Below are 12,453 nucleotides of genomic sequence, written 5' to 3'. Positions count from 1 at the left end.
TTATTGATGACTGGTATGAATTTGTGAAAGATGAATTTTTTGCAGTAACTTTCTAAAAAGGTCCCTCATGATATCATTTTTATTAAAAATTATGTAAGATTGGTTTCTATAAAAGTAAGTAAAATTATCTTTATTCCCTCCTCCCCCTTTGTACAGAGTTTACTTTTACCTTGACTTCTGTCTCGGCTTTCTCCAATATCAGTGCTTGTAGTTGCAATTGTATCTGCTAAGGCCATCAAAGACATCTGTTCCATCCCACTGAGTCCTGGTAAACTAGAATGCAGTAAATGGCCAGAAAGAACCTGTGCATGCTCAGGACCAAAGTAAGTTGGACTGTATTGTGAAAGGTCAATAACTTTGGGCTTCGTATTTTCTTCATCTGTCTCTAACATGTGACTATCAGAGAGAACTGAAGGCTGGAAAAGCTCATCATAATTTTCTTTTGAAAACTGTTTATTTTTACTTGAGGAACTTTCATTACTAAACTTTTCCAGAGATGAGTGATAGCTATCATCATCCGCAGCAAGTAAGGCATATAAAGGAAGTGGAGGGACAGAATCTATTTCTGTGTAATCTGTGTTTTCAGCTTTGTTGAATGCCTGTGGGTCTCTGGTGGTGCTTCCACTAGCACTGATGGTAAGAGACCTAATACGACGCTCATGATTGGATTCAGTTTCATTCAGAGCCACAACTTCCCCAGCAATGCATTTGACAAGATGTGACAAGATAGCCTTGGCTCTCCGGACTTTGCCAAGATCCATGAGTTCCAGAAGTTGCAATGGATGGTATTGAGGTAAAGTTGGAGAAAGTACATGAGCTGATTCAAAAAGACCGGAATCTTCCATATCCACTGAAGGGTCAAACGTAGTTTTCTTTCCACAGATTTTCTGTGCAAGACTGGTCATGGATCGAGTAAGAGTTTTCTTTGGAGGATGTAGACCAGAACTTGAAGAGTTACTTTGTTTTATTAAGCTTAGTATAGATGGAGTGCTTCCATTGTATGAATCTGTTGTAACAGGTTCTTGTTTATAAGATGGCTGCCACTGGGAATATACATGCATTTCACAATCCATTCCTACCACAAGGATGCCATCCCGGACCCATGATAAAGAAACAGGAAATGGTGGGGCACCTTCTACAGAAGAAACCAAGTCCACACTTCGTAAAAGTACAAATTTAGAAAGAGGTACAATTTTAGTACTCTCCCAAAGAGGAAATGCCTGGTTCTCCTTACCAGTTTGTTCTTGTACCTTGCCAGCAAGAGGTCCATACATAAAAAGTTTTGAGCCAACTCCTACAGTCAAGATATGAGAACCATCTTCTCTAGACATCCAGTCTAAGTGAACCAAATGTTTTGTGTTTGATGTAATACTTTCTTTACTGAATAAATATGTCTCTTGTTTATTATAGGCCACTAAATTGCTATCAATACTAATGCCAGAATCCAATACTGTATTTAACTCATCTAAATAAATAGTCTGTTCAAGAACCCAACATGAACCTCCTGTAGACTCACATTCAAAAATACTTACATGCATTACAAATTCCTGAGATTTACTATTAGATGTAGGCTGTTTATAAGCTACTGCTAAACGATTAGTATGTGCACAGCTCACTTCTACAGGTCTACCAGGTACAGTTATACTACTATTGCTCTGAAGTCCATCTTCAATGAGTAACGGCCATTCTTCCCAAATATACACAAGATCCATTTTTCCATTCTTTGATGTAGCCGATTCTCCATCTGTTACTCTGCATCTCCAAAATCTTACTTTATCATCTGAGCATGAAGTTGCCAACAAATAAGGGGCACTGCACGCAGGATATATGGAAGACGAACTGAGGTGTCCTAGAAAGAAAAGGAGCCATTAAAATTATATTTTCTATGTATTAAAAGTTTAAGCTGTTTTGCTGAAAACTACTGTTAAGCTCATGATCAGGCTTTTAATGACACCAATATACTATATACTACAGGGCTGTGAGTTAAATTCCGGAACTTTACAGGGTAGGAGAATAGAACAGACTAATGCAAGTTGTCCTGAGTTTCATATGTGTTCATGCACATACCCAAACACACACACACACACACACACACACACACAAATACATAAAGAGGAATACTACAAAAAAGTCACCAAAATTTAGAACTAAAAATGAATTCAGAAAATTTATTTCAATCCTTACATTTTATAGGTTAAAGCCCCGACAATCTACATTAAATGTGTTCTAACTAAACTGAACAACTGTACTATTTAAAGGATTATTGAAAACTTAGTTATTATCCTGATTCTGTACCCATTTGCTAGTTTTATACCTATGTATCTCATTTTAAAAATATATTGATATTTGTCATGGTTCTCTAGCTCCATATTCTTCGTATGTTTCAATATAAGTATGACTGCCCAAGCTTCTGGTCACTTTAGAGGTTTTTTTTTTTTTAAACAAATTTTATTATATGACAATTTCATGCTTATACTGCAAGACATTCTGATTCTCTCCCTCCTCACCTTCTCTTTTCTCCCTCCCATCAGGACCACCCACCCAACCACCTCCACCAAAGTCTTTCCTAAGTTCATGACTTTCAATTTTGTTTTGTGACCTAACAAGCTTAAACAAGGTCATTTGTGACACTAGTGGATTAATACTAGTCACTGGAGTCTGGTGAAAGCAGTAACATCCCCCTCTTTCTGAATCTATCAGTAGCAAATAGTTAAGCAGTGAGAGGCTGAGATCACTGAAACCCTCTTCCATCCATGCTTGAAAGATGACAGGCTCATTCATATATAAACCCTTTGCAGACACCTGCAGTTACTATGATTTTGTCTTATACAGAAAATGGCATTTCATAGCCTTTCTATCTGCTGGTTTTTATATTCCTATCACCCTTTTCTGTAATTTTCCCTGAGCTTTAGAGGGGAGACAATAAATATCCTCTATCAGTACTTTGTGTAGTCATGTATCTACACTGACCACTAATCACCAAAAACAGACTTCTCTTACTAGTACTGCGAACCCCCACAAATGGTGGTGGTGGTGACTGCAGTCCCTAATAGAGAACTGGATATTATTATTTAGATAGACTGACATAGCATTAAACTGTCTTCTAAATATTTATGTTTATACCCACAAAGCCTATACTAAAGTATATTTAATAACACTAATCTATTCCTAAGTGAAATTAATACTTTTATCAGGCCTAAACTAATAATATATACTATTAGTTTCCCAAAATAGGCTGTCAGATCTAAGGAGATATTGATAACTACTTCAGGCTTTGACAGATCTAGGATCTCTATTACAACTACTCAACTGTGTTACTGTAGAGCAAAATCAAATATATCCAACAGCAGACAAAGGGTATAACTATAAACTGCCAAATTTATTTGTAAAATATAGGTAAAGGGGCTAGGGAGACAGCTCAGTCAATTCAGTGCCTAATGCACAAGTACATGGATCTGAGGTTGGGTATTCAGAACCCATGTAAAAAGCTCGACAGGAAACACATCAATTAGGAAGCTAATTGTAAAACAAACAAACAAACAAAAACAAAAAACTATTTAAAAGACTTTAAATGGAATTATCCTATATATGTGGACAGTGTCACTCCCAGAATAAATGACAGGCGTGGTATATCTCCTTATGAGATCTTGGTCAGAAGAGTTCTAGAGGTCTACAAAACAATACAGAATATTGCCCTTGTCCTTGATTACCCACCACTGCTAAACACTATCACTCTATTGCTGTAGACACTGCATGCACTGGCTGCAGGAAATAGAGAAATCAAAGTCAAACTGTCCAGGTAAATTCCTCCACAGTAGTGAGCTTTCACAATGTGAAGATGCTATGCAGGAGTAAGAAAAGACATTAATGGTCTTATCCAGCTCTGAATCATACATGTTACAATATGTACCTATCACGCAAAATATGCCAGCTTCTGCAATAGTGGCATTACTGTTAAAGAGTGTTAACTAAATGATTGGATTTGAAGGCTACTCTACAAGAGAAAATGTTATGCCCTGTACGATAATCCTACAGAAAAGACCATGAGTGTTATCTATTATTATTATTTTGCTAAATGGTCAATTGCCATTTAAATCTTTATGTTTATACCTATAACCTAGGCTGCTCTGAACCTTGATAGAGAAGCCTCTTCTTGAAGTGGGCAGTCAATGGAATGATGCATAACTGGTGATAAGAGACTGAGTACTCAGCCCTAAATGAGATACTTATATCAACTCCCCTCTTTCAAGCTCATGAAATATCATTGAAGAGAAGGCAGAAAGAATCTACGAGTCAGCGGAAGGATGGGGAGTTTTGTAAAATACTACTTTCTGGATATGACATGGCTATCACACTCATGAACTCAAGCAGCTGTGATTACCTGCACAAAATCAAACCAGCCAAACTTCTGGCATAGAAAGACAGATGGTATCCAGGTACTTACTGCTCCTTATTGAGGATGTGGGGAATTCTAATACCTCATACATATGAACATATGGGCAGCACAAACTGGACTAAGTGGGTTACTTAAAAAAATAAAAAAAGGACATATAGTGGGAAAGGGGCATGTTAAAGTGGATATAGATGGAGTTAAAGGAGGGAAATAAGGGTTATATATGATCATTGTATATGAATGAAATAGCCAAGAATAAAATTAGAATGGAAAGAAAAAAAAAGTAGAAATAGGAGCTCCTTAGGTTTTTGGGGAAGAAGTGGGTAGAAAGAAGTAGCTCCCTGAAACTCAATGGCTGGCCTAGCTCAGTTAATGAGCTTCAGGTTCAGTGAGAGACCCCACCTTGAAAAATAAAGGTAGAAGACTAGAGAGAGAGAGTTCAGCAGTTAAGAGCTCACACTATTCTTGCAGAAGGCCCAAGTTTGATTCTCAGAACCCATGTCAAGGAGTTTATAATCACTGGAAACTCTAGCTTTGGAGATCAGGCTGGTCTTCATAAACACCTGCATTCACATGTGCATACCCCATAGATATACACATAATTAAAAATACATCTTCAAAAAATTAGAAAGTAATTGAGGAAAGATGCCAGATGTGGGTGCTGGGAATCTAACTCAGATTAACTCTGACTGTCAGTCCTACCAGCAGATACTTTTACTCACTTAACCATCCATAAGCCTCTATCACATTTTGAAGTTCATTTCATATTAACTGTGATGATATTCCAAAGTCTTAAACAAATGTAACCTTACATTAGGATCATCAATTTCTTTGAGCTGAATAAAAACATTTTTAATCCTTTCCAAGAGAACTGACTAAATAAATAAATAAATAAAATTCATACTAGAAAAAAAAATTTTCTATATGGCCCCCAAACACCCTTATATTTTTAATAGGGTTTCATTATATATCCCAAAGGCCTGGAATTTGCTATGTAGACAAGACTGGCATTGAACTTGCAGCAATTCTGCTTTTGCCTTCCAAATGTGGGAATTACATGAAAGAGCCACCACATTTGAGTATATGCTACTAATTTTATGAAATAAAACAAATCTTGTTTTTCCACACAACTTCTAAATTAGGCCAAAGAGTTGTCTTAATATATCCTTGATTTCTCTATTTTGCTATTTTAACTGGACTTAAGCAATGAAGACCTATTTTGTTATAGCTAGTGGCAGAATTTTGACAATACTAAAATTACTCTTTTTCAAGGTTTAACTTTGCTTACATTGATGCTGCATATATGGCAACAACCCAAACTCCTAAGACTTTCACCTTTCACAAAGATTAATGTTTAACAGTATTTGTATTTTAGGCAAACCGTCGAAAGAATGAGAAGTAGCAAAGAACACGGACACATTCTAAGTATGAAACTCAAAGAATGAATGACTAAAACCATGGATGTTGTATTGGTTTTCTTAGAACCTTAGCACACTGGTTCTAATACCTGAAAGAACAAGAGTCACTAGAGTGCTGGTCATACTTGCTGGCCTCTAACCTAGAATTTGTAATCAAGAGTCACACTTTCATAATAATCTGATGATTTAAAAAAATAGGAGTTTGAAAATAGAGTTTGGAGTGATTATAGTCCCTGCACTTGGGAGGCTGAATAAAAGAACTATTTGAGTTGGGGAAATTGAGCTCACTTAAGGAAACCCCTACTTTAAAAAAAAAAAGTACAAAAATAATGCCTGGCGGTAGTGGTGCACGCCTATATCCCAGCACTCAAGAGGCAGAGACAGGGAGTTTGAGGCCAGACTGGTACCAGTCTAGTTCCAGGACTGGTACCAAAGCTACAGAGAAACCAAAACAAAAAACCTTGAAAAACCAAACAAACCAAAACAAACAAATGAAGAAAAAGCACAAAAATTAAAAGGCCTTGTATCTTGTCTTGTATTCTTGATACATATATGAGAAATACCTGGAAGGCTTAGATCAGATCACTGGGCACTAAGCTACTGTACATGAATCAGTATTTCAATGCCAGCAAGTCACATTATGCTGCTGCTCCTGGTCTGGAAACTGCACTCTCAAAACCACTGTCTTGGAATAAAAGTGATAATACACTGCAGAAACCTTATACTGTCTACCTTAGCACATAGCTCCAGAAAACTACTGTAACTACTAAAACAGTTGGCAAATAAGGGAAAACTTGTTATTACTCACATTCTAAAACTTTCATTTTGTCTAATGTGATAGTTTACTTTTTCTTTTTCTTTCTTTTTTTGGTTTTTTTCAAGACAGGGTTTCTCTGTGGTTTTGGAGCCTGTTCTGGAACTAGCTCTTGTAGACCAGGCTGGTCTCGAACTCACAGAGATCCACCTGCCTCTGCCTCCCGAGTGCTGGGATTAAAGACGTGCGCCACCACCGCCGGCTACTTTTTCAACTTGAGGGATTTAGAGTCACCATAGAAACAAACCTCTAGGGAAATCTTTGAGGGAGTTTCTAGTTGAGTTAATGGATATGGAAAAACCCATTCTAAACATGGCAACAGGATTCCATGGGTTGGGGTCTTTGACTGAATAAAAGAGTGTGGTGGTTTGAATAAGAACGGTCTACATTTGAATGTTTGGTTCCTAATGGGTAGAACTGCTTAGGAAGGACTAGGAGGAATGGCCTTGTTGGAGGAGGTGTGTCACAGAGGGAGAGGCAGTGGTTTGCTCAACTTGCACCATTCCCGTGTGCTCTTATGCTTCCTCCTTTTAGAGCTATGAACTCTCAGGTGCTTCTCCAGCCAGCCTGTTGCTTGGTGCCCTAGTGCCCTGTCACCCTGCCATGATGGACTCTTAACTCTCTAAAACTGTAAGCCCAATTAAATGCTTTCTTTCATAAGTTGCCTTGGTCAATGGTATTTTACATTGAAATAAAAAAGTAACTAGCAAGACAGCGAGTGAAGTGAGCTGAGCAGCAGCTTTCATGTCCAGCTCTCTGCTTCCTGATTGCAGACACAATGTGACCAGCTTCTTCAAACTTCTGCCATGCTAGTTTGTACCTTAAAACTGAGAGTCCAAATAAACATTTTCAGGTATTCAGTCCAAGTAGTGAGTAAAGTAGATAAAACATCTACCCAAAAATATCGTTTTTTTAAACAAATCAGTATTTCCAATACAACTTGGCTGGAAAATGTCATATAACTTGAAAACATAATAAGAAATTTAAACCTTCAATTTCAGGTTCTCAATAGAATTATTTCCATTTCTGCTTTGTGTGTATTTCAGAGTAAGTTACAGCATTTACTTTGAGGAACACTGTAAGCACCCAGGCTTTACAAAGCTGGCTTAGTCTCTGGGGGACGTACAGACCTGCTGAAGGCTGGACACTGATGATCTCCACCCCTTCTGGCAGGTCCAGCTCTTTGCTGTACACCATTTCAGAGGACAGGGACAGCTTGCTGGTGGTCTGGAGATTTGCTCTGCAAGCCTGGAATCTCTGTGAAAATGGAGAGAGAATCTTCTCTGGAGAAGAGGAATAATGATCTTCTGGTACCCAAATAGCTTCTGATACTTTTGTGTCTGTTCTTTCATCTGTAAAACAAAAAAACCAGAACCAAAATCTGAGCAGGAACTCTATAAGAGTAAATATTGTAACTGCTACTTTTAAATACATAGCTAAAATGTAAAATTGTAGACACTATATATAGGAAGACAGTAAGAAAGGTGTTTTATTTTTGGTATTCTAAATAAACTGTAATTATTACAATATATAAGAATGATTTCAAAAACTAATTCTAAACAATGGAAAAGGAGACATAGCTAAGAAGGATAACAGAGGAAGAGGAGGAAGAGAGGAAAGTTACTATGCTCAAGTAACTAAACATATTTATAAAAAGTTAATAAACCCATTATTTTGTGTAAGTAATATATAATATTAACAAATGATATTATTTACAAGAATAAATACGGTTTTACAAAACCATTTTTCAGTTAAATGTATGTAGGATTTTGTAAACTATGTAAAAGTAAAAATTTTTTTCTTACAAAGAAAAAAAGCCCTAAACTTTTCTAACTGTACATGTATACTTTGTTAAATGTAGGTCTACTTGAATCTAAACAAAACAAAACAACAAAAAACCCACACACCTTAGGGTTGGCAAGAGACTTGAACCTAGAGTGGCTCCCAGATGCCCAAGCCGAGGTCCCCAGCTAGTTCCTTGGGCAGCTGAGGATAGGGAACCTGAAATGACCCTATCCTATAGCAATACTGACGAATATCTTGCATATCATCATAGAACCTTCATCTGGTGATGGATGGAGACAGAGACAGAGACCCACACTGAAGCACTGGACTGAGCTCCCAAGGTCCCAATGAGGAGCAGAAGGAGGGAGAACATGAGCAAAGAAGTCGGGACCACGAGGGGAGCACCCACCCACTGAGACAGTGGAGCTGATCTATTGGGAGCTCACCAAGGCCAGCTGGACTGTGACTGAAAAAGCATGGGATAAAACTGGACTCTCTGAACATGGCGAACAATGAGGGCTGATGAGAAGCCAAGGACAATGGCACGGGGTTTTGAACCTACGTAATGTGCTGGCTTTGTGGGAGCCTAGCCAGTTTGGATGTTCACCTTCCTAGAGGGGAGGACCTAGGACTTAGCACAGGGCAGGGAACCCTGACTGCTCTTTGGACTGGAGAGGGAGGGGGAAAGGAGTGGGGGGAGGAGGAGAAGGGTGGGAGGAGGGGGAGAAGGGTGGGAGGAGGGGGAGGGAAATGGGAGGCTGGGAGGAGGAGGAAACTTGTTTTTTTTTTTTTTTCTCCTTTTCTCAATAAAAAAAAAAAGTTTAAAAAAAAAAAAAACCCACACAAATGAAGTAGACTTACCCAGTGAGACAGGAATGGACCTTAAGTGTAAATCCCACATGTGTAACAGTGAACGATTGTCTTGAGTGCACTCTATCACAACCAGGTAGAACTTTTCAGAAAATCCGTGAGGTGAATTGCCTGTTGACATTAAATGGATAGTATACTAAACATACCAAGTTAAAATAGCTTTTCACTATTTTAAAGAAACAATCTTAAAAAATGCAAAGCAACATTATAGAATGTATTCGATGGTGTTAGCAAATGACTTAGCATTATCATGAAATTCTAATTATATACATGCTATAGGCAAATTTCATTTTCAGAGTCTAAATTTTAAGTGTTGAATTTGAACATTTTAACCTTAAAAAGTCCTATTACAAGTGACTAACACTGAACTGTTCACAGTGATATCTTAGTAGGTAGGACATTGCTAAAGAGATGGAAACTATGTAAGATAACATGGTACAATATATCACAATAGCTGGGCGGTGGTGGAGCGCGCCTTTAATCCCAGCACTCTGGGAGTTTGAGGCCAGCCTGGTCTACAAGAGCTAGTTCTGGGACAGGCACCAAAGCTACAGAGAGACCCTGTCTCGAAAAACAAACAAACAAAACAACAACAACAACAACAACAAAAAAAAAACCCAATATATCACAATAAAAATTGTATTGTTAAAACCTTCCAAGGTAGCTGGGTGGAAGCACATGCCTTTGATCCCAGCACTCAAGAGACAGAGGCAGGTGAATCTCTGAGTTTGAGCCCGGCCTGGTCTACAAAGCAAGTTCCATTACTCAGAGTCTGGGAGGGGTAGAACAGTGACATGTAGATCTTCCAAGGTAAGTTACATACAAAAATGTTGTCTTTGTTTGTTTGTTTTGTTTTTTAAGACAAGGTTTCTCTGTGTTACAGTCCTAGCTGTTCTGAAACCAGCGTTTGTAGTTTCAGACTGGCCTCAAACTCACACAAACTGGCCTGCTTTGGCCTCCCAAGTGCTGGGATTAAAGGCGTGAGCCACCACTGCCCAGCTTAAGTCTATATAATAATACATAGTCAAGAAAATATTTCTTTTATGTGTGTGTCCCTCTTTCTCTCTCTCTCATACACAGGCACACAAACACAGATGTGGTGTGGAGGGAGGGAGGGAAGGAGGGAGAGAGACAAACCGTCTGACCTACTGACCTCACTGGTCCTAGCTTACCATGCAAGCTTGAAGACAAGAGTTCAGATGTGCTAGTGTACAACTATAATCTCAGTATTCCTTTACTGAGATAAGAAGCTGAGATAGGAGACTTGCCTAGAAGCTCACATTCCAGTTAGAAACAGCAGGGGAAAAAAAAAAAACAAACCAAGTGAGACTCTGTTCAAAAGAGGAGGCAAGAACTGAATCCCAAAAGTTGTATTTAACCTCCACAAGCATGCACCCCTACATTTACACAAGTACACAAATACAGATGCACAGACAAAATAATAACAAAAAAGTAAAAAAAAGAAAGAAGGAAAGGAAGAAGGAAGGAACCCATCTTAGTTCATACTGCAAAGTGTAAATTAAATGCATTTTTCTGAAATTATTACAAAACCAGTAGATTATTGCCTCTTTTATGAAAGATTATAGTGCAAGATTTCTTCATTGTAATCTGTTTCTAAGATACAAAATTATCTAAACAAAAATTAAAATTACAGTCAGAAATGGGTGTCAATATCAGTAACCTTAGCTATTTGGGCAGCTGATGCAGATAAATCCCAAGTTCAAGAGCAACTTGGGCAAGACCCTGTCTCAAAATAAAAGAAGTTGCAGGTATAGTTCACTGATAGAAAGCTTGCTAAGCATTATGTCATAGATTCAGTATTCAATCTTCTCTCTCTCTCTCTCTCTCTCTCTCTCTCTTTCTCTCTCGCACACACACACACATGCAAAGGCGATGATATAAATCACAGAAAAGAACATATAAAAAAAGGTAAAGCCAACCCCTCACGAGCAGCACTCGGGAAAACAGGCCCTATATCTTGCCTGGGTAGCATAGCCAAGTTGGCCCTGTAGACAGGAATGCTGGTGAACCAGCCCAGAAAGTATGAGAGAGGCTGGTACCCTTCTAACCTCCTCTGCAATGAGGTGGTAGGCATGAGGTAAAGATGCCTTCCCTCCTAGCTTCTACTGCCTCCAGCTGGCAAGGGGGTTGACCTTCCCCTTTACCAGCTGCAAGATTTGGAAAAGTGGAAGCTGCACCTCATCTGGGCAGCACAGTAGAGCTGGCCCTATTGGAAGAGGTGTGGGTGGGCCAGTCCTGACATTGTTAGCATGAGAGAGCTATCAACAGCTATTTATCTGTCTTGTGGGTAGGTAGGCTTGAGAGAGATGTCCCCCCTTACCCCTTGCCGCCTGCTCCCCCTTACAAGCTGTAGGAAAGTAGGCCCTGCTCCTCGCCTGGGCAGCACAGCTGAGATGCAGGACCTGCTCTCACACCCTGTTGGCAGAGGTGCAGGTTGCTTGGTCCTGAAGGTGTGAGAGTGGGATAGCTGACTACATCACCCTTGTCTGCCACGGGATGGTGATGGCAAGGGATAGATGCCCTTTCCTGCTTACCCTGCCACAGGTGGTGGGCGAAGAAGCTGCCCCTGCTTCGGCACTTGATAAACTGGGCCCTAAATCTCACCTGGGCATCACAGCAGAGCTAACTCCTCTCCTCATCTGCCATACAGTGGTATGGGTAGGGGAGAGATGCCCTCCACCCAAATGCTGCAGACCCAAACCTGCAGGATCTCCATGACACAGTGCAACAATAGGATATCCAAGAAGAGTCTCAGTGAGGTCTCAGCATCAAATATGTAGCAGAAACCGGAGGCTTTGAACCAGATCAATGATTCTTTGCAATGAGCACTTCCAAGTAAAGGTACATGGGCAAAAGGGTTTACTGTGTGACTCACTGTGTCACACTTCAGCTTCTATGATAAGATTTTCTTCTTTTTTTTCTCTTAAATTGTATTTTATTGGGGGGGGGGGGGGGTACAAGGGCACAGGGCAGATACAAAGAGATGGAAAATATTCATGATGTGAAAGACACAAAGGATAAATAAAAAAAATCTAAGGTCTGGAGAAAGACACAAAATAACTATCAGGAATTTTATCATTGTATCTCTATAAAACATATATAAAATAAATTCATTTGAAAGCAACTATTATTAGGGTACACCAAAGATTTAC

At 39.1% G+C, this 12,453-nt stretch overlaps 1 protein-coding gene across 4 annotated transcripts in view; it reads right to left on the bottom strand.

The window, feature by feature from the left end:
- LOC121441937 (dmX-like protein 1) overlaps positions 1-12,453 on the bottom strand; it is a 143,667-nt gene that overhangs the window by 79,062 nt on the left and 52,152 nt on the right. For all 4 annotated transcript variants that reach the window (XM_041643338.1, XM_041643339.1, XM_041643340.1 and 1 more), the window contains exons 16-18: positions 9,272-9,391; positions 7,756-7,977; positions 170-1,849 (exon numbers count right to left, since the gene is read on the bottom strand). In XM_041643338.1, the coding sequence (XP_041499272.1) occupies positions 170-1,849; positions 7,756-7,977; positions 9,272-9,391 (2,022 nt within the window). The remainder of the gene's footprint in view (positions 1-169; positions 1,850-7,755; positions 7,978-9,271; positions 9,392-12,453) is intronic.

Source organism: Microtus oregoni, unplaced genomic scaffold (genome assembly GCF_018167655.1).
Source record: "Microtus oregoni isolate MIOR12 unplaced genomic scaffold, Mior012 000085F_ref0000168, whole genome shotgun sequence".
NCBI lineage: Eukaryota > Metazoa > Chordata > Mammalia > Rodentia > Cricetidae > Microtus > Microtus oregoni.
This window is presented reverse-complemented; position numbering and strand designations above follow the sequence as displayed.